Raw genomic sequence first — 27,550 nt, 5'->3', positions numbered from 1 at the left:
ACAGAGTGACATCTCTGACTGTTTCTGTGGCATGCTGCGTTACAAGATGAAATATTATAGCTCAGCTAGCAGATGGGAGGGAGGGAGGGGGCTTCCTGTCTGCTGTTAGGAACAATATCCTCTCTACAGGCTACAGGGACAGGAGGTCTACAGACTGGCTTCCTGAGTCACTATAGCTGTGTCGATGGGATTTTAAGCCTTAAAGAGAATTAAGGCTGCAGGCCTGACCTGGCTGTCTCTTGTGTCTTTGGAGAGGAGTTGCTGCTGCACTTTTCTTGGCTCCTCCTGGTTTTTGGACCCTGGTCGGGTCCTGTGGACACCCAGTTGTGCTGAAGAAAAAAAAATGTACAGAACCACAATGACTTCAAACCTGAATCAGACTGTAGTGTAGACATTCTGTAGTGTTAAACAGATTTCTTTGGTCTTTATCTTTGACAGATCAGAGAATTTAGGAGCATGTGTGGGTTTGATCACACTGTGCTAGATACATTTTGGCTTAAACAGAGGAATCAGTCAATCACAGAGGAATTTTCCCTGACACACTGATGAATTCATTAAAGATCAATAGTTATCACTTCTTCCTCAGGTTTCTTCTATTTTTTCCTGTTCATGTTTCTATGGAATTCTCTTACATTTCTTTGCCATGATCTATGTATTTATCTTTATCAGTCCTTCTAAAAAGTGTTAGATCTCGTTAACAACAGCAGTGTAGATATTCGTTAAACAGAATATGACCAGAATATATAGTATCATGTTGAAATAAATCTCTGTGGTAAAATCCATCTTACTTTGAAGAATTTGACTGTTGGACTCTTTACAATTGTGCAAATGAAAGAAAAATCGCGAAGACCCACTCACCAATCTCAGGTCTACAATATCCTGCAGCATGAGCCGTATACGATTGCACGTCTTCCTCTCTCTGGCGATTTTTTTAATCTGGAAAAAATACCGATCCATCCGAGGCTGGTGAGACACAGAGGGAGAGAGACGGTTCATTTGAGACGAGAAGTTCATGTTCAGCATGTCTCCATTCAATCTACCAGACAGCAGGTTGCAGATATTATTATTCTATAGAGTTGACCAATTGTCCAGTTTATCACTTGGAACAGTCCTGACCGCCCGGGATGAAACCGGAACATTTAATCAACAGCAGCATGAAAACCGTAATAGCCAGAAACAAACAGAGGCAATTCACTGTAAACGTTCACCATTAAAGCTCCGTGCTGCGGAAACTACCACGTTATAAATATTCCCATTTCCACATAAACTACTTGTAAGCAGCTGCTGTGGGATTGAATAACACCGAAACTTTTCTCTTTTATGTCTTGGAAACTGTCTCCTTGTAAATCAGAATCACCTCTTAAATCACTTATTTGACACGTGCAGAAGAATACATCTCGCTGGAATGAAAGCAGAGACATGAACTGATCTTCTGCTGCACTAATGTCAAAAACACTGCTGACAAAAAGTTCACATCACATCTTCATCCCTGCAAACAATGCATTTCTCTTAAAATTTAATTTTGGAAAGGGAAACCAGCCGCATATTATCCTGTAGATTATATTCGAAGCTTTCAATCTGTAGCCCTTCAGACCTTTCTAAGACCGTAATAAAATAAATTTAAGATTTATGTCAAATGAACTACCACCAGCTCACCTTGGCCTCCTTTAAGTCGAATTCCTTTCCGATGGTGGTGAGCAGGCTGCACAGACACTCTAAAGACACGTTGTCTTGGTTCTGCAGCAGCTTGACCACGCAGTCATGCATGACGGGTGCCTTTATCTTCTTGAGATTGAACAGTTCGCCGATGAACTTGACGAAGCCAATTGAACGCCGCCGGATAATATCCTTGAACTCCTGTAGCTCTAACAGGAGTCGGTGACGATCCTTCTAATGGGACCAAGAAAACAAAATTCTTGAACAGAGTTGAAACAGAAACTAAAAGACGTTTCGGTAAAGATCCAGTGTCACACTTACCCGTGCAGCAGAGTCCAGCTTCTTCTGCTTCGTCCTTATTACCACATCATCATCCTCGTTGTCTTTCTGAAACTCCTGCTGACAACGACTTAGCAGCAGCTTGATAAAGCTCACTGTGCTATTGGGTTCATCAGGGATGGGCACTTTGAGCTGCACATGAACAGTAAGTGGAATGAATTCAGTAGAGAACATAAGCATTAAAATAAAATTAGTAATGAACTAACCCTTAAAAAACTGGAGTTTTCTGCGGGTTTAACATTTGATTTTATATATCGACAAATTAACATTTTCGTATCTGGATTATTTCGACTTGAATGACTGATATATTTAAGGTTATTTTATCAAATGATGGCAGACAGAACATGTAATAGTTTCTCTAGAGCTCTTGTTAATAGAGTCTATAATAAAGGATATGCACGTTTCATAAATTGTGGTTTAAAGGATTATTTGTGACTGATTTTCAAACTCCTTAAAAATAGTGTGTGTCGTCTGGTGTAGACTCTAGAGGCATCAAAACAATAAAACCTCATCATCACACTCTACTGAATTGTGTTGCTTTTCACAGCATTATTCTGCATCAAGGCCGAGCTGATAATTATCCAATCGATCCATTTACTGCATCTGGTGAATGCGGTAATTTACGAAAAAGCTATATTTATGTACTGCTCTAAATCCAATTCAAACAATTACATTACAAACACAAGACTCTATCGTTCCAAAGTCGACACACTTCTCTGATCAACTAGGCAACCTGCTTACCTCGGCGAGGCAGCTACACATGTTCCCGTAGGCCACCGATAAGACGGGCTCGTCGATGGCTTTCTCAAACACGAGGTCCACGACTCCTTTGAGCCGCTCCTCCGTGTCGATGGTCACGTCCGTCACCAGCTTCATCAGCTGGTTGAACTTATAAGGCGTCCGCTTGTCCAGGATACTGCGGACCTTCTTGAACAGGTCCTGATGGGAATAGGTCATAACAGGTACTTAAACTCTGAGGTCATCAAGCACAAAGACCGATCTCTCGCTCCACATGAAAAACTAGTCCTATTGTAAAGTTACTAGTAATACGGAAATTAAATACTCACAATGATTTTCCTATATTTACAGATTTAAACAACATTTTTACTGGAATTTCCAATACTTTGAAACTCTTCTGTCATGTAGACTTACATTAATTATCAGTAAAGTCTGTATATGTAATTTCTATATGTGCCCACTGCTTTGTGGATTAACGTTTGTGTATATTTGGTCGTACCTGTGTTCCTTTTGACTTTGGTTCCGCTTGGATTTCCCTATTCCTGCCTGGTGTCAGGGCATTCTCTGATGTCTTCGGCTTAACAACTTGATCCACAGACAGGCTCACGATGATCTCCCTGGGTTGTGGTCGCTGCGCCCAACGGTTTATAACCTTTACCAGGAAGAAAGGGAAAATAGTATTATTACCATGATTCAATATCTTTTAAATTAGCCAAAATAACGGATTTTCAATTCCAGTGTTTAAGTTTGTGTGAGTTTCATAAGTAAGGCAACATAAATATCATTTAGGTTACCCTCTCTTACACTGCCATACTGAAAATCTTGGGCGTGAGGGAGAAGCATGAATGAATCGACACAAATGCCCCTGTTATGAGTCTTTTATCAGTAATAAGTAGAAAAAGTAAGAAACTTGTTTACCAATATCTGTATGAATCATAAAATATTATATGTTTCTGATTATACATCAGAATCTTAACAAGTCCTGACTCTGCATTAGGTTCCAGCTTTTTTTCAAATGCACATTTCAAATCTCTCAGATCAAACTATCATTAATAAAAATTTCAGCTCAAGTAATTTAAATGTTTGAAGTCTGTAGCCAATTCTCCAGATTTTACCCGGAGGTTACGTCTGACAACGATTTAAGTTTCTATGGAACACCACCAGTTACCACATGGTATCTGGTGGTGTTCCATAGAAACACCACCAGATTTGCTCAATGTAGAAATATGCTCAGTGTAGAAATATGAGCAAATCAACTATGAGGGACAGAGAGGAAATAGCAGCTTCACGTCTCCTGTATGAATGGTAAGATCTGTGTCGAAGCCTCGGACAGCTCGTCTCACCTCGGAGAATGTTGGTTTCTTGTTGGGGACGGTGGTCCTGCTGTCCTTCTTCTTTGGGACAGTGTTGCCCGGCTCATCTCCCTGTACGCCCTGATATTTCTGCTCACTTGGATCTGTGGAGACACACCCACACAAAAAAACACAAACACATACAAACAGGGACATACACGTTTAAGATTAGTTCACAGGAAATACAGTGGAGTCAAACGGCTGTGATAGTGGCAGCCAGAGTGACATCTCTGACTGTTTCTGTTGCATGCTGCGTTACAAGATGAAATATTATAGTTAGCAGATGGGTGGGGGGGGTGAGGGGGCTTCCTGTCTGCTGTTGGGAACAATATCATCTCTACAGGCTACAGGGACAGGAGGTCTACAGACTGGCTTCCTGAGTCACTATAGCTGTGTTGATGTGATTCTAAGCCTTAAATAGGATTTAGACTGCAGGCCTGACCTGGCTGTCCCTTGGTCTCTTTGGAGAGGAGATGCTGCTGCACTTTTCTAGGCTCCTCCTGATCTCCAATCTTTGCCACCTTGTGGCTGGGATCAATGGTTTTTTGACCCTGGTCTGGTCCTGTGGACACCCAGTTGTGCTGAAGAAAAAAAATTTACAGAACCACAATGACTTCAAACCTGAATCAGACAGATTCTGTAGTGTTAAACAAATTTCTTTGCTCTTTATCTTTGACAGATCAGAGAAATTAGGAGCAATTGTGGTTTTGATCACACTGTGCTAGATACATTTAGGCATAAACAGAGAAATCAGTCAATCACAGAGGAATATTCCCTGACAAACTCATGAATTCAATAAAGATCAATAGTTGTCACGTTTTCCTCAGGTTTCTTCTATTTTTTCCTGTTCATTGATTCTATGGAATTTTCTTACATTTGTTTGCCATGATCTATGTATCTATCTTTATCAGTCCTTCTAAAAAGCGTTAGATCTCGTTAACAACAGCAGTGTAGATATTCGTTAAACAGAATATGACCAGAATATATAGTATTATGTTGAAATAAATCTCTGTGGTAAAATCCATCTTATTTTGAAAAATTTGACTGTGTGACTCACAGATCCACTCACTAATCTCAGGTCTACAATATCCTGCAGCATCAACCGGATACAAGATGAAATCTTCCCTTCTGTGAGGATTTTTCCAATCTTGTAAAAATATTGATCCATCTGAGGCTGGTGAGACACAGAGGGAGAGAGACGGTTAATTTGAGACTTGAAGTTCATGTTCAGCATGTCTCCATTCAATCTACCAGATAGCAGGTTGCAGATATTATTATTCTACAGAGTGGACCAATTGTAAATTAGCTGCTGTGGGATTGAATAACACCGGAACTTTTCTCTTTTATGTCTTTGAAACTGTCCCCTTGTAAATCAGAATCACCTCTTAAATAACTTATTTGACACGTGCAGAAGAATACATCTCAGTGGGATGAAAGCAGAGACATGAACTGATCTTCGGCTGCACTAATGTCAAAAACACTGCTGACAAAAAGTTCACATCACATCTTCATCCCTGCAAACAACGCATTTCTCAGAATATTCAATTTTGGAAAGGGAAACCAGCCGCATATTATCCTGTAGATTATATTCAAAGCTTTCAATCTGTAGCCCTTCAGACCTTTCTAAGGCTGTAATAAAATAAATGTAAGATATATGTCAAATTAACTACCACAAGCTCACCTTGGCCTCCTCTATGTCAAGGACTTTGCTGATGGTGGTGAGCAGGCTGCATAGACACTCGAAAGACTCTTCGTCGTTGTTGTTCAGCAGCTTGACCACGCAGTCATGCATGATGGTTACCGTTTCCATCTTAAGCTTAAAAAAGTTTGCAGATGAACTTAAGTTGCCAATGGAGAAGTCGGTCACGATCCGTCTAATGGGACCAAAGAAACACACCTCTTGAACAGAGTTGAAATCGAAACTAAAAGCCCTTTCGCTAAAGATTCGGCTTCAGACTTAAGTCAGGTAAGTCAGGCTTGAAACAATCATTGAAACATTTAGTGTAGCCAATGACACTGACACCATGTGCAGATCTAGCTGTTTTCAGACATGTACATGATAACTGAATTTTCTGTGTCAGTTGCTACGGACACTGTCTGGAACTTTTCCAACCGGTTCCTAAGGAAAATGTGCAGAAATGTTGGTGATGTTTCTAACAGGAAATGGACGCAAAAGTGAGAAAAACATATATACATGTCAGGATGCAAAAGAGATGTTATAGATGTCAAGGGCCAAAACCTGTCCTGATGTGTTAATAACAAAAAAAATGCATTTTCTGGAGCAGAATCTTTACACAATGTCTCGTGTCAGACTCGAACAACCCCCTGAATGCGTTCTGCATATATTTAATGCAAAGTTCAAAGTAGCATTATATACATTTTCCAACAAGTTTTACCAATAACCAGGGAATAATTTGTGGATCAGGGCTTCAAATCAAAGACTTTAGGCCCCTTGTGGAGCCTTTTTTGCATGCAGGTAACATCAAACTGATATGATGGTGGAAGAAGAGAGCAGGGGGGGGGGGGAATATAGTTGGGTATATTACCTGATGATGCTTCTGTCGCAGCTGGGTAGCAATCTGGTGGGTTGTGTAGAGATATTCTGTAAGGTAGTGGAGAAGGAGTGATGACAACATAAAGGTCAAAGGAAAAACATGGCACATTATAGGACATATACCATCACTCAGGAGGAAAAATCTGCCTTTAAACTTAAAATAAAAAAGAATGTGTCATTTCTTCATATATGACCCAGCCCTTGGACGTTAGTTGACAAAGTTAAAGCTAAAGTTTGAAAATAGTACAGGGAGCTAGGCAATAAAGCAATATCAATAATTATCGTAATACAATTCTCATCAATAAAAGAATAACTAAAGTCAGTCCCCTATATCTTTGTCTTCTGACACTGGGAAAAGATGTGGTTACACAGTGACAGAGGTGGATCCAGGGAGTTGTTTTTGTCACTGTCTTTTGACATTGTGAGATTGGATTTTTTTTAAGTTTGACCAATAACCATGGAATAATTCGTGGATCAGGGATTGAAATCAAAGACTTTAGGCCCCTTTTGGAGCCTTTTTTGCATGCAGGTACCATCAAACTGATATGATGGTGGAAGAAGAGAGCAGGGGGGGGAATATAGTTGGGTAAATTACCTGATAATGCTTCTGTCGCAGCTAGGTAGCAATCTGGTGGGTTGTGAGGAGATGTTCAGTAAGGTAGTGGAGAAGGAGTGATGACATCATAAAGATCAGAGGAACAACATGAAAGATTATAGGACATATACCATCACTCAGGAGCAAAAATCTGCCTTTAAACTTAAAATAAAAAAATAATGTGTCATTTCTTCATATATGACCCAGCCCTTGGACTTTAGGTGACGAAGTTAAAGCCAAAGTTTGAAAATAGTACAGGGAGCTAGGCAATAAAACAATAACAATAATTATCGTGTTGTTATTCTCATCAATAAAAGAATTTCTAAAGTCAGTCCCCTATATCTTTGTCTTCTGACATTGGGAAAAGATGCGGTTACATGGTGAAAGAGGTGGATCCAGGGAGTTGTTTTTGTCAGGGTCTTTTGACATTGTGAGATACGATTTTTTTTAAAGTTTTACCAATAACCAGGGAATAATTCGTGGATCAGGGCTTCAAATCAAGGACTTTAGGCCCCTAGTGGAGCCTTTTCTGTATGCAGGTACCATCAAACTGATATGATGATGATGGTGGAAGAAGAGAGCAGGGGGGGGAAATATAGTTGGGTAATTTACCTGATAATGCTTCTGTCGCAGCTAGGTAGCAATCTGGTGGGTTGTGAGGAAATGTTCAGTAAGGTAGTGGAGAAGGAGTGATGACATCATAAAGATCAGAGGAACAAAATGACACATTATAGGACATATACCATCACTCAAGAGGAAAAATCTGCCTTTAAACTTAAAATAAAAAAAGAATGTGTCATTTCTTCATATATGACCCAGCCCTTGGACTTTAGTTGACAAAGTTAAAGCCAAAGTTTGCAAATAGTACAGGGAGCTAGGCAATAAAACAATATCAATAATTATCGTATTATTATTCTCATCAATAAAACAATTTCTAAAGTCAGTCCCCTATATCTTTGTCTTCTGACAGTGGGAAAAGATGCGGCTACACGGTGAAAGAGGCGGATCCAGGGAGTTTTTTTTGTCAGTGTCTTTAGACATTGTGAGATATGATTTTTTTTTAAGTTTTACTAATAACCAGGGAATAATTTGTGGATCAGAGCTTCAAATCAGAGACTTTAGGCCCCTTGTGGAGCCTTTTTTGCATGCAGGTACCATCAAACTGATATGATGGTGGAAGAAGACAGCAGGGGGGGAAATATAGTTGGGTAATTTACCTGATAATGCTTCTGTCGCAGCTAGGTAGCAATCTGGTGGGTTGTGAGGAAATGTTCAGTAAGGTAGTGGAGAAGGAGTGATGACATCATAAAGATCAGAGGAACAACATGACACATTATAGGACATATACCATCACTCAAGAGGAAAAATCTGCCTTTAAACTTAAAATAAAAAAAGAATGTGTCATTTCTTCATATATGACCCAGCCCTTGGACTTTAGTTGACAAAGTTAAAGCCAAAGTTTGCAAATAGTACAGGGAGCTAGGCAATAAAACAATATCAATAATTATCGTATTATTATTCTCATCAATAAAACAATTTCTAAAGTCAGTCCCCTATATCTTTGTCTTCTGACAGTGGGAAAAGATGCGGCTACACGGTGAAAAGGGCGGATCCAGGGAGTTTTTTTTGTCAGTGTCTTTAGACATTGTGAGATATGATTTTTTTTTAAGTTTTACCAATAACCAGGGAATAATTTGTGGATCAGAGCTTCAAATCAGAGACTTTAGGCCCCTTGTGGAGCCTTTTTTGCATGCAGGTACCATCAAACTGATATGATGGTGGAAGAAGACAGCAGGGGGGGAAATATAGTTGGGTAATTTACCTGATAATGCTTCTGTCGCAGCTAGGTAGCAATCTGGTGGGTTGTGAGGAGATGTTCAGTAAGGTAGTGGAGAAGGAGTGATGACATCATAAAGATCAAAGGAACAACATGACACATTATAGGACATATACCATCACTCAAGAGGAAAAATCTGCCTTTAAACTTAAAATAAAAAAATAATGTGTCATTTCTTCATATATGACCCAGCCCTCTGACTTTAGGTGACAAAGTTAAAGTTTGAAAATAGTACAGGGAGCTAGGCAATAAAACAATAACAATAATTATCATATTGTTATTCTCATCAATAAAAGAATTTCTAAAGTCAGTCCCCTATATCTTTGTCTTCTGACATTGGGAAAAGATGCGGTTACATGGTGAAAGAGGTGGATCCAGGGAGTTGTTTTTGTCAGTGTCTTTTGACATTGTGAGATACGATTTTTTTTAAAGTTTTACCAATAACCACGGAATAATTTGTGGATCAGGGCTTCAAATCAAAGACTTTAGGCCCCTTGTGGAGCCTTTTTGGCATGCAGGTACCATCAAACTGATATGATGATGATGGTGGAAGAAGAGAGCAGGGGGGGGGAATATAGTTGGGTAAATTACCTGATAATGCTTCTGTCGCAGCTGGGTAGCAATCTGGTGGGTTGTGAGGAGATGTTCAGTAAGGTAGTGGAGAAGGAGTGATGACATCATAAAGATCAAAGGAACAACATGGCACATTATAGGACATATACCATCACTCAAGAGGAAAAATCTGCCTTTAAACTTAAAATAAAAAAATAATGTGTCATTTCTTCATATATGACCCAGCCCTTGGACTTTAGTTGACACAGTTAAAGCCAAAGTTTGCAAATAGTACAGGGAGCTAGGCAATAAAACAATATCAATAATTATCGTAAAATATAATTATCATCAATAAAAGAATAACTAAAGTCAGTCCCCTATATCTTTGTCTTCTGACACTGGGAAAAGATGCGGTTAAACGGTGAAAGAGGTGGATCCAGGGAGTTGTTTTTGTCACTGTCTTCTGACAGTGTGAGATAAGATTTTTTTTAAAGTTTTACCAATAACCATGGAATAATTTGTGGATCAGGGCTCCAAATCAGAGACTTTAGGCCCCTTGTGGAGCCTTTTTTGCATGCAGGTACCATCAAACTGATATGATGGTGGAAGAAGACAGCAGGGGGGGAAATATAGTTGGGTAATTTACCTGATAATGCTTCTGTCGCAGCTAGGTAGCAATCTGGTGGGTTGTGAGGAAATGTTCAGTAAGGTAGTGGAGAAGGAGTGATGACATCATAAAGATCAGAGGAACAACATGACACATTATAGGACATATACCATCACTCAAGAGGAAAAATCTGCCTTTAAACTTAAAATAAAAAAAGAATGTGTCATTTCTTCATATATGACCCAGCCCTTGGACTTTAGTTGACAAAGTTAAAGCCAAAGTTTGCAAATAGTACAGGGAGCTAGGCAATAAAACAATATCAATAATTATCGTATTATTATTCTCATCAATAAAACAATTTCTAAAGTCAGTCCCCTATATCTTTGTCTTCTGACAGTGGGAAAAGATGCGGCTACACGGTGAAAGAGGCGGATCCAGGGAGTTTTTTTTGTCAGTGTCTTTAGACATTGTGAGATATGATTTTTTTTTAAGTTTTACCAATAACCAGGGAATAATTTGTGGATCAGAGCTTCAAATCAGAGACTTTAGGCCCCTTGTGGAGCCTTTTTTGCATGCAGGTACCATCAAACTGATATGATGGTGGAAGAAGAGAGCAGGGGGGGAAATATAGTTGGGTGATTTACCTGATAATGCTTCTGTCGCAGCTAGGTAGCAATCTGGTGGGTTGTGAGGAGATGTTCAGTAAGGTAGTGGAGAAGGAGTGATGACATCATAAAGATCAGAGGAACAACATGACACATTATAGGACATATACCATCACTCAGCAGCAAAAATCTGCCTTTAAACTTAAAATAAAAAAAGAATGTGTCATTTCTTCATATATGACCCAGCCCTTGGACTTTAGTTGACAAAGTTAAAGCTAAAGTTTGCAAATAGTACAGGGAGCTACAAAATAAAACAATGTCAATAATTATCGTAATATAATTCTCATCAATAGAGAAAAACTAAAGTCAGTCCCCTATATCCTTGTCTTCTGACACTGGGAAAAGATGCGTTTACACGGTGAAAGAGGTGGATCCAGGGAGTTGTTTTTATCACTGTCTTCTGACATTGTGAGATAAGAATTTTTTAAGTTTTACCAATAACCATGGAATAATTTGTGGATCAGGGCTTCAAATCAAAGACTTCAGGCCCATTGTGGAGCCTTTTTTGCATGCAGGTACCATCAAACTGATATTGTGATGATGGTGGAAGAAGAGAGCAGGGGGGGAAATATAGTTGGGTAAATTACCTGATGATGCTTCTGTCGCAGCTGGGTAGCAATCTCGTGGGTTGCGAGGAGATGTTCAGAAAGGTAGTGGAGAAGGAGTGATGACATCATAAGGATCATAGGAACAACATGACACATTATAGGACATATACCATCACTCAAGAGGAAAAATCTGCCTTTAACCCTCTGATACACAACATGGGTCAAAAGTGACCCGATGGAGTTTCAATTGTAAATATATTTGCAATACATTTATTTCATCATTCAGAATTCCTCAACTAACTTGTTTTTGATCATCAAAAATTCATCACAAAAGGACAAATTTTTCACTTGTCCTTTTTTACTTTTTAAAAAATTTTTTTGTATCACTATCCTTCTAAAGCACAACATGGGTCAACATTGCTATGTCTTTTAAAATCTATTTATTTAATTATTTAATATAACAAAGTATTCATTAAAATATCTTGTTTTTGATTACCACAAATCATATTTTCATTTTCTCGGTCTTCATTTTTTAACTAAAATAGTTTTTGTATAACTACATCAAGTTTACACTCATGGGTAAAAACTGTCCCATGTATGCAAGTGTGAATTTGCCTTTAAACTTACAATAAAAACGAATGTGTCATTTCTTGATATATGACCCAGCCCTTGGACTTGAGTTGACAAAGTTTGCAAATAGTACAGGGAGCTAGGCAATAAAACGTTATCACTAATTATCTTAATATAATTCTCATCAATAACTGAATAACTAAAGTCAGTCCCTTATATCTTTATCTTCTGACTTCACAGTAAAAATTTGGAATATGGCCTAAATGGCCACTAAATGGAAAATGGTGGGTTCCCTTTTTGCATTTTTCACAATATCCCTTGAGACATTTTTTTATGACTGGTCACGATACACCTGTGTTCCGATTTTGGTGAAGATTGATCAAGGGGAAACCTGAGGGCTGGTTCCAGGGGGCGCTGTTGAGCCATTTTGCCACACCCATTTCAAATTACTCCCTAATACGTACACTTCCTAATTTGCTGCAAAGTTTGGTAAGAAGTTCAGCATGTTAAAGCCCTCAAAAAGCCAATTCAGTTTCGTCACAATAATAATAATAATAAGAAGAAGAATCCTTGAAATTTCAATAGAGCCTCTCACCATTCAGTGCTCGGGCCCTAACAGCTTGCAAGCGGTTGTCAGCTACATGGAATTGTAGCTTGTGAACTAAGAACGTCTTGAAATTAAAAGTGAAAAGGATTGTTTGGATACCTTTTAACTTTTGTTAATTGTTACGACAGAAAAGGTTGGCACACAAATCAGTTGAACTTACTGTAGTAAAATTTGTAATATAACTAGAAATAAATTTAAAAATCAAAATACATTGACTATAGTAGCTTTTTTGTTTTGATGTCACAGATAAAATTTGTTCACATTTGAGCTGGAAAGAGTAAAACCAGGCACACAGAAAATGACACAAACTCAGACTTAACGGCTTGCATTGCCACCAGCAAGACTTTCTTTAATAGTGATGGTCAAAGTGAGGAAGGTGACATAGCCACCTTCACTTTGAGAAAATAAGCATGGTGGAACAAAGATGAAATAAAACAAAGCACTTGTTTTCAAACTTTTCCTCCTTCTACACAAACTTGTAAAAGCAACTCGAGAACTGAAGTCACAACGCCAGAGCAATCCACAAAAAAATACTTTTTTTTTCTCCCCCAGGTAGGAAACATGACAGCACAACATGGTCAAACGGTTCAGGGGTAACCGTTTCCCCAACACAACACATTCACTGAATCTTTCCTGGTGGACGTTTGGGAAATCAACTGAACATGATGGGAGATATCAAAGTGGTGCCTCTCAATTAAAGGTCTGGAACAAATAAATAAACGAGTGAATAACACAATCGGTCCGACTGACCATCTTCTGCGTCATCAAGATTAGCCCAGCACCATGTAAACACAACACCACCCCAATATGTTCTAATGACAACAAAACAAAATGACAGCACTCTTCTGCAAACCTTATGCTAGCTACATCGATCAAAGTATGGATGAAAACCAAACATCAACACTTGGCACTTAAGAACGGAAAAGAAACAAACAATAAACATTCCTCAATATCTTAATGTACATTTTTGTAAACAGCTAAATGCCGAGACTAGGGCATGATAATAGACAATCGGTTTGGCTGGTGTCTGGCATACCAATACTGTGTCACTGTGAAATGACATGCACCTTAAGTAAGGTCTTCCCTTTTAAGTTTGCGAAGATCAATGAGCTCAAAGCGATCGAACTTCTCTGAGGTGACACTTCATTGGTTTAACTTTTGAATACTGAATTGAAATTTTGGGATTGTGAGAAATCAGGCGATTCACAGCCATAGAGACAAAAGGGACGATTTTGAAGTCTGATGCTTTTAGATCCCAGGTATGTGGTTTCTGCGTCTAAAAAAAAAGAGAAACTGAAAGGCACTGTAAGATCTTCAAATAATGGTAACAACTGATTACCTTGACATCATTAAATCCAGTGGACAATATGGCGTAACGGGTTCTAATTTGGACCAGAGGGAGAGGAAAGGTTTCGGCAGCAAACAGGTGAACGCTTTTGGCAGTGCCAGGTTCGAATCGAACAGCATTTTTATTTTATTTTCGGACAAAACGGAATCTGCTTCATCCACTTACTAATAATCCTGGAGAATCTACTAAATTCCAGCATTAAGGGGCAAAATTGTACTAGAATATCTGAAGAATATAGCAAATGTGTACCTGCTCAATATCACTATCTTCTAGGAAATGTACATTGGTGTAACTGAACTGAAACGTTACAAAACAAACAATCACTGATTTGATAAGATGGCAATATCAAAACATGAATAGTTTTACATTCATGTATCTCACACCTGGCTTTACTTTACAAATCTAAACACGTCTTCTGTCTTTATATAAACGATCATGGAGGCCAATTGTTGTTTTCAAATAAAAAGGTCTGGGAGTGAGTTCAATATAGAAGTGAGTATGGCTGTGGGGGGGATTCAAACTGTACAGCAAAAGAAGACTGACATGACGTGATGCATGATGGCTCTTAAGTTAAAGTTTGGCCGACAAATTGCATGTTCCTTTCTCCCCCTTTAAACAGATAATGCCGTCTAATGGCTAAATCCCAAAACTCAATAGTAAAAACAAAAAGAATCTGATTGTACACAACCCCCTAAAAATAATAGTTCTCACAATAGAACCAAAATCGCACCCAAGTACACATATATAGAGGGGCTGTGTGCACTGTGTGTGTGTGTGTGTATGTGTATGTGTATGTGTGTGTGTGTGTGTGTGTGTGTGTGTGTGTTTGTGTGTGTGTGTGTGTGTGTGTGAATGTTTGTGTGTGTGAGGGGCTGGTAAACTGAAAAACAAAAAGCCGGAACTGAGAACGTCACTGAAATAAAGAAAGAGAAAAAGTTCTGTCTGACACAAAGTGTGGACGTCAGAGTCACTTTTTGAGGGGCTGGTAGACTGAGGCGTTGGGGTCCAGGGAGGAGGGACTATTGTCCATGAACTTGGAAGAGTAGTGCGGGGTGACGGGGCTGAGGTTGCTGCTGTCCGACGAGTAAGACAGGCTCGGCATCACCGCCATCACCTCGGCTATCTTCTGCTTCAGCTCTGCGATCTCCTGCTCCCTCTGGTGGTTCTGGCCTGGAGGACATGGATGATGAAGAGACGTTAATCACACATAGTACAGAGTGGGGGGGATACACATGACCTTTCAAACTGAATCCCTGAGAACTCAAATAGTATTTTAGCTCATGAAGATTTTTGAAACCAGAAATGCCCAAATTTGGAGGAGTGGCAGGTGGAGCCTGACTGAGAACTCGAGGACACTGCACGCTCACCTCCACCCTTAAGACAGATTCTGTAGCTTCTACAATGCTCATTTCACTGTATCCCCACAGTCCCCACTTACCTTGTGCTATCTCCAGCTGCCTCTTGGCATCTCCCAGTGCAGAGAAGAGGTCCAGTTTGATCCTGGTCTCAGCACTGAGGCTGTTCTCCAGGTGCTGGGTCTTGTCCTGCATGGCTGACAGTGCTGACATCAACACCTCTGTGTCCTTCTCATTCTCTTTGTACTTCCTCAGCTCCTGTGTGGTAAGAGTAATAGGATATTAGATAAATGTGTGGTCACACTACAAAACACATTATTTCTTGTGGATATTATACTTTTAGTGTTGATATGGCACAGAGGGCCTCTTGATTTATTTACACCAAAAGCTCAAACTTAAACAGCATCAAATTTTATTCAAAGGATCATGTGCTCTTAGAAACTGAAGTGCTCTTAGATAGCTACAGGTAAATATAGCTAATTACATTAGAGCATTTGGAGCTGCTCTAAACCTGCCTGTTTGCTTGGCCTGTGGTGATACTAGGTTGCAGCTCTTTCTGAAACCATTAAAGTAACCTTCAATTAATTGAGCTACGGCAAATGAAGGTGACAACATCAACTTCATTATGAGTCCCAGCAAACTGCTACTCTGATCACCTGTTTATTAGATTGTTTTTCATCATTGAACTTATTGCATGTCTATATTGCGCCAAAATTTGATACTGCACTTCCTTGGGCCCTTAAAAATACATACATGCCAAGTGTAAAGCCAATAACTTGAATGATTCCAGAGACGTGCAATCCACATACGGACAGACAGTGATTTGTGGAATTAGTACAAAGAAGATATATTTTTCAATGCTATGACTGACCAAGTAAGTGCACATTTACAAACATAAACTATTATGTTAATGAAAAATAGTCAGTCTTACCTGACACTTGCCCTCCAGGTCCCTAATCTGCTCCTCCTTAAGTTTCATGTCCAAGCTGAGCTTCTTATACTCAGTCTCTAGTTCTCTGATACGAACGCGAAGAGAGTCATTAGACTCCACTCTGTGGAATAAAGGAGAAAAAGAGCAATTAAATTGTGAATAGGCAAAAAGTATAGTCAAAAAATAGAGGGAACATATTATATGGTACACTTGTACCTAAATGCTGTATGCAACACTTTATATAATTAGTTAAATAAAAAAACAACAACTAAGCAATCCCTACTGAAGAAAGTACACTTATTGCTCAGCCAGTGATGAGAAGTCGTAGGAACCATGAAGCTATCACACCCCCCCTGCAGCTTCAGGCAACATTATTTTACATTTTAATTGAGTTATGCACAAATGAGTTTACATTGGTTTCATCTGTCAGAGGGGACAAAGACTAATCTCTTGAAATATGTACTGATGCTCTGCATTCCTTGGTTCAGAGGTTAACATATCATTTAATTGAATTAGTACCTAGTGGCAGTAGCTAATGCTACAGCTCTGGCAGCCGTGGCCTCCTCCATCTTCTTCCTCTTCCTCTCCTCGGCCAGCTGTTTCTCAGCCAGGGCCCGAGCCTCCTGCTCAGCCTTGAGCCTCTTCTCCAGCTGGGAAATGGTCTGCTTATCTTTCTGCTTGGCCTGGACGGCGCTGTGGAGCCTGAGGGGTGAGGAGGAAATGGTCAAGCAGGTTGGATCATAAGGGTATGAGATTGAGAATTGAATATTTAGAGTATTCATGCATTAGACTAGACTTTAAAAGCCTCCTCTAGCGCCATCGGATGGTCAAAGTAGTCACTTATAATGTGAAATATATATCAATGTTGCCATGATAGTAACCTATCTGGTACAATATCAAATTTTCATTTAAGAGTGAAATATCTGGTGTTTCCTATTAATCACTTAGACTGTGGCAGCCCGCCATTGTCAACATTTTCCAACACAGTTTCCTAATATTTTTTATAGACTTATTATAACATATAAGGTGTAACATTTTGTTTGCCACCTTTGCTGTAGTGCAATGTATGACTCAGCCAATGAAAACATAAAATTCTAAATCATGTTCTGCGATGGAATTTTTACAATATTTGACAAAAAAACTCCTGAGACATAATCAGGGTCAACTCTGCTTAGAAACATAACAAGTAAAAAGATTTCTACACTGTGGAACTCTGGAGTTGGGAAGACCTATGCATTCACTAGAGGTAAAATGTAGGATCCAGCTTGGTTGCTTGGCCCACATTAAAGACATAATGTTGAAGTTTCTCTGCCTCTACTCCTTTAATTTTGACCATTATCAATCAAACCTGTTGTCTGAAAATCCCACAACTCTAAGGATGTGCAATGATAAAACACTGAGTATCCCTCTTATAAATAAAAGTCTCCAATGCTTCCAGTTTAATGCATCTTTTTGGCCATATTTACACACTGACCATCACATGGCCCATCAGTAACCAGCTGCTGTAGCTAATTCAAATTTGGTAATATAATCCAATCTTTTCATAATATCTGCTGATATCTCAAGATCGATAATCCCATTAATTGTATATTAACTTGGTGTTAGAGTAGAGGTGAGTATTGTGGGTGTGCAGACTGCAGATGCACCCACTTGTTCTGAAGCAGCTCATTGTCCTGGCGGATCTGGCCCAGTTCAGAACGAAGGCTGCGGTCCTGGCTGCTCATAGAGGACAGCTGACTCCGCAGATCGGATTCCAGCTGCCTGTTGGCCTGGAGATCTGCCTTCAGTCGCTTTACATCCTGCTCCAACCTTAAAAGGAGAGAAGAAGAGAGGGCTAGAGGGCCACAGGCAATATAGAAAAACTTGTTTCCTTATGCTATGGAAGGGGATGACAGCATCGACTAGTATCCTCGAAGTGTCAAACTGAAGGTACAATGAAACTGCTGCTGAATGCTTGCAAATATTAAATGTTAATAACATCAACTTTTCAATGAACCAGACACAAGATTTACAGTAGAAAGAAGCATGTGTTTCAAACGGTACGTGTGTGTGTTAGTCTTACCGTACTACAGCATCTGGCTTGCCCAGCTGGTTGTTGGGAATGCAATTCTCCGCCGGATCCTTCTGACCCTTCCCAGCCCCTTTCTGCTTCTTCTCGTTCTTACTTGTCGATGAGCCTTGCGGCACGCTGCCATTGGTAGAGCTGTGATTCCGTGGAGATGAATTGGAAATGCTGCCCGCAGCTCCACTGGCATTTTTATAGTTCTTTCCCGCACCACTCATTTCCTCCTTCGAAGTAGTGTGTGCGTTAGTGTCTGCGTGGGTATTTTCTCCAGCCAGGTCGTTATTTAGTCTCTTTGCCCCGACGCAGTTCTCAATATACTCTGTCTCCTGTAGTTTGGAGTCCAGTGTGTGTATAATACTGTTGTTATTGACTCCAACAGAGTTAGTTTTTTTGCCCTCGCGCTCTTTGGCAGTACTGTCCTTTCCTTTTTCCCTGTACTCCAGTTCTGGTAACGGGACAGATGTGCTCTTCTTTCCAGGTGGAGCTCCGTTTTGGGATATTACTGGCGGTTCCACCTCTGAGATCCCTTTAGCTAAAGCAGCTGGAAGACAGTGAGCACAGGAAGCGTTAGTGAATGTACAAGCTAACCAAATCCCAAAGTTAAGTGAAATCTGATTTAAATTGCTACAAATTCTGGCATCAAAGTACCAAAAACTACAGCTGCTGATTGCAAAACGTAAAGAAAATGCTCTTCATTAATTATATTGATTAATATCATGATGATAACCCTTGTTATATATGCGAATAACCACATGAACACTCTATTTAACTGTGTTTAACAGCAAATTTAATATGTGTAGGTCTTGTACCGCTGTGCAAAATAACTAATGGAAGTGATCCACCTGGCCTCTGAGAAATTGCAAATGACAGCATGTTATTTTTGTTTTTTACATTTCACAAATTTAATGAATATAATGAAAACAATCATTAAATGCAGCCCTAATTTTAGCGGTAATTACACTACACAGAAACAACTCTCCTGTAAAATCACAGAGCTAAAGCCTCCTACTTGTTATATGTTAGAATTTACTGACTTGCAGTCTCAACACATAGTTCCCCCTAAAAATGTAATACCATAGAGAACTATTTGTAAACATTAGGAAAGATATATAAACACAAATGGTAAAGTTATATTTCCACAATTGGGTTCATAATGATAACTTAAGTTACCTGTCCATGCATTTGACCTCCTATTTCCTGCTCCTACTTCTTTTGTAAAATAAACTTTGAACTTAAAGTAGATTTTTTTACTTGATCTGGATCAGAAGTGCGAAGATCCCAGTGTGAAATTTCAAAAAGATGAATGTATTATGAAGAGATTTTGTAGCTCTGTAAAAATATGTGCACTGTATCAGTCGACCATTTCTAGTCATTGTTGAGTCGTCTTGTCTGCAAGATATGTATTTATATGCCCTTTAGCTTTGCGTAATGAGTGTTGTGTTTCATGCGTTTTCTTTTGTGCATCTCTCACCCTCCTCTGCCTCCCTCTCTTGTCTCTGCAGCATCTGTTGCTCTAAAGGCAAAGCCTGCTGTAGAAGCTGCATGTAGAACTCGTTCTCCTTTTGCACTTCCTTCTGTTTCCTCAGTCGCATCTTGTAGCTAACGTAGCTCTTAAACCCGAAGCCCAGCGTCACCACTGGATAGCCGATACTGGGAGGGGAAGAGAAACACAGTGTCAACTTTTGATAAACATATCATTATCCTCTTAGGCAGGATGTGCTGGAGTAAAATGGATATTTTTCTACTTCCCATGTGCATTACAGATTAAACAATGAGACATTTACCAGTGCGCAGCAAAGGGTCTACACAGGTCTACATGAAAGTTCTTCAGATCTTTGAAACGTATGGCAGCTTCGATGTACACAAACAGAATCCACAGCGATACAGTGGGTAGACAGACTCCTCTCTCTGCATGAATGTAGGGGGAAAAAAATACATCAGCACTTTTAGGGCCAGCACAGAAGAAACTTGGCAGCAATGAATTTTTTGTTCACACATTATTTCAGGAGAAAGTGGCCATTTGGCTGGCAGACAAAAAAAAGGAAAAGACTCCTCCGAAAACTTGGACTCACCCGTGTGCCAGACATACTGGACCCATACGTAGGTGCTGGCGGCAAAAAACAACCATTGGACGGGGATGAAAAGGAGGCAGATGATGTCCGATGTGAACGCCACACATACGAAGAAGACAGAGAACGCCTGAGTGAAGAGGAAATGAGAAAGACGATTCAGTACGTAACATGACTGGCACTCAGTAGAGTGCTTACCACCACTAAGGCCCAACAGTCCCCTAAAATTAGATCAAGCTGGACCAAATTGCCAACATTTCAGATTTTTTCCCCGTAAAATCCACAAATTATTCCCACAGAAATCAGTGAGAAATGACATCAAAATATGGTCAATCTCGCAATGTAAAAGAGAGTGATTACAAAAAAATCATGTATCCGCAGCAGACTTTAAAGGGTTCTTCCCTGACTCATACTGCATCCACCAAGTTTTGTGGGAGTCAGCCCAGGAGCTTTTACATAATTGTGTTTCCAAACACACAAACTGACAAACAAACGACAACCGGTGAAAACATAACCTTCTCGGGGTAGGTAATAGCAACTGCACATCATTTCATAATTATATTTAGTATTTAATTAAAAGTTTCTGGTTGCTACCGTCAAACTTCAATTATCGTGTCTTTTTAAGCGCCAAGGCACTATTGCCTAAATTATGGGACAGCTTTGGCTCAGGAGTTAGCGCAGGTTGTCCACTCAGCAGAAGGAAGGGGTAGTAATCCCAGTCCCCCCACACCCCAAGTGTCCCTGGGCAAGATACTGAGCCTCTACTTGCCCTTGAGTGAAAGTGACGCACTTTATGAACGTGTGTGTGTAAATGCCAAAACTGTAAAGTAAAGTGATTTGAGTTGGACTTGATAATAGAAAAGCACAATGCAAATAGAGACCACCTAAAGGGTAATTGTATAAGATTTAGGCGAAAGGGATCTATTGGCAGAAATTGAATATAGAATAATCCTAGTGTGTTTTGTCTTAAATGTACAAATTGTTGTTTTCTTTTCCCTAGATTGGGCCCTTTATATGAAAAACTATATCTTTACACCGGGAGCTGGTCCTCTCTACAGAGGCAGCCATATTTATTACAGTGGCCCAAACTGGACAAACTATAAACACCTTTGAGTTTTTAGGACAACTGAAGGCGACCACAGGTTCTCTTGCATGTTTGGAGAGGGTGAGCTGAGGGGTGTTCAACTCCACCACTAGATATCACTGAATTCTACACAGTGAACCCTTAAACATTGGACAATAACTCTTATCGAGTCTGTGTGTGTTTCTTTGCTGCATCCTGGTGTAATTCTGTTCTGTGTTGACTGGAGACACACACACACACACACACACAACACACTTACCAGTCCCTGATATCTGAAGGAGTCGTAGACGCTGCGAATGAAAAGCCAGAAGGGCCACAGGTACTCGAACCTGAACTCCAGCACAAAGTCGGCCAGCAGAACCAGAACCCACACCACAAGGAACTTCAGGTACAGGAAGGTGCTGCAGGGAGAGGACAAGACGGAGAGGAGAGCGTGAGACGACCAGGAGCAACTGCACAACACTTATTGAGGATTTAGGTGGTAACAAGACATCAGGTGTATACAACAGTCGTGCCATGTAACCTGAAGGTCACACCAGGTTTGAATACAGAGAAATAACCAGGCAACCGCGGTCGTGTGTGAAAATATAGAAATCTCCAAGTTTAAGATGTGCTGCTGTGATAGAAGGAACTGAAATAGATCCGCTATCAGCTGAGAAGTGAGAGAGGAGGTTGGGAGAGAGAGAGGCTAAGAATGCATGTTTAGAGTGTCATGTCTAGACATGCTTGTAAAACGGCTTTATTTTCCTTCACTGGCCATCAACCAGTGTAGAGGAAAACACACTGTGTCAATAATATGTGCGTTTAATATGCTTCAGTCAGCCCGGTGTAGTTTGGCGGTGATTGGTTATTTACACCTCTGGAAGACAAAGCCCAGGTGAGAGCCCCGCCGGCGGCTGGCGTCACCCCGCACCTCAAAACGAGCGCCCCTTGACATTGCCGTCGTTGTCATCTCAGAGAACAAAACGTTTTCTTCTCACCAGTACATTCAGCACCAATTTTTCAGCTACATCTTTTAAAAACGAATATAAATACAACAACAGAAGGCATTGACGTAAAGTACAAAATGTACGCAAAGTCTCCCGGCCACGTTTAATTTTAATTTAGCCAGAATATGAATTTATTAAGCTCGGAGCAATTTGCGATCGAGACGCTCCGCGAGCCGCGTCGGGCCTGTGACTCAACGCTTAGCACGCTCGTGTAGCTCGTAGCTCCGATTGTGCAGAGACATGACTGAAGCTGCGGCTGCAGTCGCTGTCTTCAACATATGCAGAGAGGCGCCATTGTTACACAATCACGCCCCCCCACCCACTCACCCACCCGCCAGCCAGCCGTCAGCCCACTCTCGGTACCTGCTATATAAACCCTCCGTGATTCGGTTCCGTTTCAACGGCCGTCGGAGTTTGCTGCAGTCCGCATTGCGCCGCTTCATCCTCCCCCCGGAGATTCGCTGGAGCTGTCGGTGCGGTGACGGCGGCTGGAGGCTGGGGGCGTCATGCGCTCATCCTCGCGTCGTCGTCGCTGCTTCGATCCTCCGCCACTGTTGTTGTTTTCTTCACATGAAACAAAGAAATAAATAACAACAGTCCGCTTCAGGCCCCGCCCCCTTTCACGACACTCACCCCCCCTCCCTCCTTCCCTGTCACCGACGTTCGACGTCGTCACGCCGCTGCCGGGTGACGTGCGAAACAAACATGGCCGCCCCCTCTGAGTGCCAACGAGTGTAGATGTGTTTCTCTCCAATTTAAGTGTTTAAAGCGGGCACGTCTGAGCGGTAAGTGTGAAACAGTGAAATATGTCAAATAATATTACCCTACGTGCTGTAGTTTGATGTTTTTACACTGCGTGTACGTAAAAAAGTCATTTAAACCTAACGTAACGTGATAAAACTTACCGACGCTCACCGAACCACGTTTGTTTTGACAGACGTGGTGGTGTCTGCTCCCTTCACGGAAGTGTATTTCTCCTACAGTCTACCCGGCTTCGATGTATCATTATAAAAAAAACAATCATTATTTCAGTAAAGCAGCGTAATACACGTGTTTTGTTAGTTTTGTGTGTCAGGAAGAAGGTGAGGATATTGCACTGATAGCACCAGCGAATTAAAAATAAATTAAATATACAAAATTCTATAAGCACCAGGGGAGGCATTGTGCTGTTCTGTTTATTTACAACGTAAAGCAAAATCACTCCCCTGGTGATTGTAGTATTTTCTTTTTTTTATTTAGTGTCATATTTTTTTTATATTTATACTTGCACAAATACACTGCAGCAAATTCCTTGTATGTGCAAACCTGCTTGGCAAAAAAAACGTCAAAGACAGTGGGATCTTAAAACGCTCTTAAACTACTGCAGAATTATTACTTATAATGAGTGAGTCCTCCTCACACAGTTCTACAATATACTGTCACTTGTTATTGTTTGTGTGCTGGACGTTGTGTTCAGAGCTTTTTAGCAACATGCTATGGTGCAGAGTGAAGTTGAAAAACTCTTCATCCTACCTGGTCTGTCTGCAAAGCGGATTTTAATGTTTTCTATGAAATTAGACTGATCTAGCGTTATTACTCTTCGTGTGTGTCCTATATTTAATCTTGAAAGCTTTACTAAACTGGTCTTACTTTCTTACATTGTATTTCGGCTATTTCAGAGGTCATTTTATGAGTAATGCATTCCACATACAGAAAGATAGACGTTTGTGGTATTAGTAGGTAGATGCTGTTACGGATGTTGCTTTTGACAATGTGTGTGTGAGCTGTTACTAATGTGTATGTGGTTTGTTTTTCAACAGATAATACATACCCAGTACAAGATGGAGAAACCTTTGCTATCTGCTGAGGAAAAAGAGAGAGAGGAGGAAAAGATTCAGGAGGACGGTGAAGAAGATGATGTTGACAAAGAAGAAGAACTCGAGAGAGATGACAAAGAAAAGATTGGTTCCGATGAGAAATTAAAGGAGGAAAAGAAAAAGGCACGAGCCAGAAAGAAAAGAAAGAAGGTTCCCAAACCCGCTCAGGCTAAAGACCAAGAACAGGACGGTGTCCTGAACCTCAACAATGAGGTGGTGAAGATGAGGAAGGAGGTGAAGAGGGTGCGAGTGTTGATCATCAGGAAGTTGATACGACAGATCAGTGCCTCGAAGAAGAAGAAGGGGAGTGAGGCACAAGTCGAGAAGAGTCAGAGGAAAGCTGCCCGAATGCTAGAGGAGGTCCATGCCATGAAGGTGCTCCGGCCCGACTTGGTAGGTTTAATGAGACCTTTTTTATTATTTGTGGAACAAATTATTCAGCAACATTTAGCCACATTTTTTATAATTATTTTAAACATTACAAAAATGTCTTATTGTTTAATTGATTTCTCCGATTTCCAGGTGACCAAGACAGCCTTGCAGAAGAAACTCAACTTTGAGCAGGTGTGTAGAGACCCCAAGTCTACCATTGTTGACCGGGCTTTAGCACGCATCGCCACCCACCCTCAGTTCACCAAGAAGATCGAGGACATTAAAGCTGCTGTGGAAGCCTTCAAAGTGGATAGGATGAAGGATCTAAAGCAGGGAGGAGGGGTCAAGGTGCAAATCAAAGCCGAAAAAGTAAAACTGCCGTCACCAGACAAAAGTAAGGAAAAAAAGACAGACAAAGAAGAGGGCAACGTTAAAGTGCAGCTGAAGGGAATGTCACAAAACAAGGAAGGAGATGGTATCTCTAAAGATTCAAGTGTTGCTAAACCTAAAACAGACACAGTGTTTGCAGCTCATTCATCTGCCACTGCTGATGTTCAAAAGAAAGACATACCAGAGTCTGAGAGTGTGGGTCCAGTATCGACACAAAGTAGCAAAGGAAAGGACACTGTGAAAGATGTTCCTCAAATGAAAGGTTCAGGAATGAAACCAAAAGCAGCAGTGCTTCGAAAACAGGAAGAGGAGGAAGAGAGTGATTTCGAGTCATTAGATGAGGAAAAGAGTGATTTCGAGTCATTAGATGAGAAAGATAGTGATTTAGAGTCATCAGATGAGAAAGAGGGTGATTTAGAGTCATCAGATGAGAAAGAGAAAGATTTAGAATCATCAGATGAGAAAGCGAAAGATTTAGAATCATCACATGAGAAAAAGAAAGCATTGGTGTCATTAGATGAGAAAGAGAGTGATTTAGAGTCATCAGATGAGGAAGAGAAAGAGTACTTTGACGACAGCACAGAGGAACGTTTCCTCAAGCAGTCCTCCCAGTCGGAGGAGAGCGAAGATGACTTCTTCGTTGGAAAAGTCAGCAAATACAAGAAGACGAAGAAGAAGCCGAAGGTCGTAGAAAGGGAGAAAAGGGTGGAAACAAGTGACCAGGCGACAACTTCAGACAGGGTCCAGAATGAACTTGATGAACTCGAGTCCAGGTTGAAGTCTAAAGCGAAGTTTCAGTCTGTCTTCTTCTCTTCGCTCACTGGGTCTAAGAAGAGTGCTGGTGAAGGTGCAGGCAGGGGAAGAGGTGGTGATAAATCTAGGGGCTCAAACAGAGATTTCAGTAAACAATCCAGGTTTCAAAAGGAGTTCGCGGGAGCAGAAGGAAACTCGGGGACCAAGTACAGCAGGCCCGAAGACAGACGGAGTGGGTCGGGGGAGAGGGGCTTCGCATCTGGCGGCAGAGGGAGGGGTCGAGGCAGAGGGGATTTCACGAGGCAGAAGCCTAACATGGGTCGAGGTGCCTTTTCCCAGCCGGCACCAGAGCAGGCGCTGCATCCGTCCTGGGAGGCGAGTAAGAAAAGAAAGGAACAGCAAGGACAAATCGTGGCCTTCCAGGGGAAGAAGATCAGGTTCGATGATGACTGAACAGAATCGAGTGACTCACAGATGTAGTTGAGTCTTGTTGTCCGGCTCATTATGTAAATGTGACGGTTTTCCCTGCTAATGTTCTGTGACAGTGTTTTTAAAGTATGTAAAAGAACAATGGCCTGACATTTCTTTATAAAACATCATGAGAATGAAGTTGTTCGAATATTGTGATTTCCAAATAAGCTTTAGATTCAAGCTGAGAAATTCATCACATAAGCAAACAACTTCTATGTGTTATAGGTTTACCAGCTAACAAAAGACTGGGGGAAATATTTGTAATTTGGTATTATTTTTTAAACTTTTAAATGAATTAGTCAGTGTCCATATTCTATGAAACTGATGTATAGAGATATACTTGAGTGGCAGGAATCCAACATTGCACCAAATGACAGTTTTGTTTTGAACAATATAAATGTTGTATTTACAGATATGCCCCAATTTTGTGTCTTCTCTTTTTGTTTTTCCACAAATGGTGCTATAGATTCATTTGTTGGTCTTCTGTGTTGAAGTATAAGTATAAGTGTTAAGATAACACTTAGATGGCCAATGTCAGTCAGTTCGGATTATATGAACAATTTAAGGTAACCCGACTGGGGAAGACAACAATTGTGGCTGTAGAAGCTTGAAGAAAGATTTAGTTAGCCCATAAAACTGACTTTGCATCATTACAATTTAACATCACTACAGTCTCATGCCACTGAACTTAACACTTCCAACTTAACATCATGGTTGCCTTATCTTGACTTGAGGGCAGCTTTTGGATCATGAAACAATACACTTTTAAACTGCTTGGAGAAGCATATTGGTAAATATTAAGGGACAGTTTCATGGGTTTAGTACCCAGGGATCAGTCCTATGCTCTTAGGTTTTTGTGTTTGCTTCCCCTTGTTGACATCATATGCAAATATGATGTTAATTTTCACCAAATTATCTCCCCCAACTCCTAAATGCTAATCAATTAGTTCGCTAAAAAGATCATTAATTTCAGTCTAACATAATGAAGTAATTTTTTAGGTTGGTCTTTTTTTCTGTTGAGTAATGGAAATGTAGATTAATGTTAGTCCTGTGTCTATGTGTGTTTATTGTACTTTACTGTAGTTTTTTACTAGTTTATGTACTCTAGGGTAATCTACAGAAATGCATCATACAGTCTACATATGCAACACAGACCTGTTGTCAGCTTGAGTGACAGCATTCAGCATTTTTCAACCAACTCTAGAGGGTACTCCAATATGTTTTTTATTTTCAGATGTTGAGTTTTA

At 40.4% G+C, this 27,550-nt stretch overlaps 3 protein-coding genes across 3 annotated transcripts; 1 reads left to right on the top strand and 2 right to left on the bottom strand.

Annotated features, from left to right (window-relative positions):
- Positions 1 to 209: 209 nt before the first annotated feature.
- LOC133972741 (eukaryotic translation initiation factor 4 gamma 3-like) lies at positions 210 to 4,289 on the bottom strand. Its single transcript, XM_062410320.1, has 7 exons — positions 4,077 to 4,289; positions 3,233 to 3,385; positions 2,737 to 2,934; positions 1,978 to 2,127; positions 1,657 to 1,890; positions 859 to 963; positions 210 to 329 (listed from the first exon to the last, which is right to left on the bottom strand). The coding sequence occupies exons 1-7, from the start codon at positions 4,239 to 4,241 to the stop codon at positions 210 to 212; spliced, it is 1,125 nt and encodes a 374-aa protein (XP_062266304.1). The 5' UTR covers positions 4,242 to 4,289.
- An 8,646-nt stretch (positions 4,290 to 12,935) lies between these two features.
- LOC133972404 (macoilin-1-like) lies at positions 12,936 to 23,070 on the bottom strand. The gene is made up of 11 exons (XM_062409842.1): positions 22,825 to 23,070; positions 21,732 to 21,873; positions 20,392 to 20,518; positions 20,104 to 20,227; positions 19,791 to 19,969; positions 18,317 to 18,860; positions 17,905 to 18,063; positions 16,774 to 16,956; positions 16,255 to 16,375; positions 15,407 to 15,581; positions 12,936 to 15,138 (listed from the first exon to the last, which is right to left on the bottom strand). Exons 1-11 carry the CDS (start codon positions 22,902 to 22,904, stop codon positions 14,936 to 14,938), a joined length of 2,037 nt encoding a protein of 678 aa, XP_062265826.1. The 5' UTR covers positions 22,905 to 23,070; the 3' UTR covers positions 12,936 to 14,935.
- An 86-nt stretch (positions 23,071 to 23,156) lies between these two features.
- Positions 23,157 to 26,726, top strand: srfbp1 (serum response factor binding protein 1). Its single transcript, XM_062410435.1, has 3 exons — positions 23,157 to 23,246; positions 24,261 to 24,710; positions 24,840 to 26,726. Exons 2-3 carry the CDS (start codon positions 24,282 to 24,284, stop codon positions 26,283 to 26,285), a joined length of 1,875 nt encoding a protein of 624 aa, XP_062266419.1. The 5' UTR covers positions 23,157 to 23,246; positions 24,261 to 24,281; the 3' UTR covers positions 26,286 to 26,726.
- Positions 26,727 to 27,550: the final 824 nt, after the last annotated feature.

The sequence above is a fragment of the Platichthys flesus genome, chromosome 17 (assembly GCF_949316205.1).
Source record: "Platichthys flesus chromosome 17, fPlaFle2.1, whole genome shotgun sequence".
In the NCBI taxonomy this organism is placed as follows: Eukaryota; Metazoa; Chordata; class Actinopteri; order Pleuronectiformes; family Pleuronectidae; genus Platichthys; species Platichthys flesus.
The sequence above is the reverse complement of the archived record's forward strand: the minus strand, read 5'-3'. Positions and strand labels throughout refer to the sequence as shown.

What these genes read in the sequence shown, in the direction of transcription:
- srfbp1 (XM_062410435.1), top strand. Translation starts at nt 24,282, where the DNA reads ATGGAGAAACCTTTGCTATCTGCTGAGGAAAAAGAGAGAGAGGAGGAA. An exon ending in AGGTGCTCCGGCCCGACTTG is followed by an intron (nt 24,711 to 24,839) that starts GTAGGTTTAATG and finishes TCCGATTTCCAG; the next exon opens with GTGACCAAGACAGCCTTGCA.
- LOC133972741 (XM_062410320.1), bottom strand. Translation starts at nt 4,241, where the DNA reads ATGTCCCTGTTTGTATGTGTTTGTGTTTTTTTGTGTGGGTGTGTCTCC. An exon ending in TGTGTAGCTGCCTCGCCGAG is followed by an intron (nt 2,128 to 2,736) that starts GTAAGCAGGTTG and finishes GTTCATGTGCAG; the next exon opens with CTCAAAGTGCCCATCCCTGA. An exon ending in AGCTGGACTCTGCTGCACGG is followed by an intron (nt 1,891 to 1,977) that starts GTAAGTGTGACA and finishes TGGTCCCATTAG; the next exon opens with AAGGATCGTCACCGACTCCT.
- LOC133972404 (XM_062409842.1), bottom strand. Translation starts at nt 22,904, where the DNA reads ATGAAGCGGCGCAATGCGGACTGCAGCAAACTCCGACGGCCGTTGAAA. An exon ending in CCAGTATGTCTGGCACACGG is followed by an intron (nt 20,228 to 20,391) that starts GTGAGTCCAAGT and finishes ACATTCATGCAG; the next exon opens with AGAGAGGAGTCTGTCTACCC. An exon ending in GCATTAGCTACTGCCACTAG is followed by an intron (nt 16,376 to 16,773) that starts GTACTAATTCAA and finishes TTTATTCCACAG; the next exon opens with AGTGGAGTCTAATGACTCTC.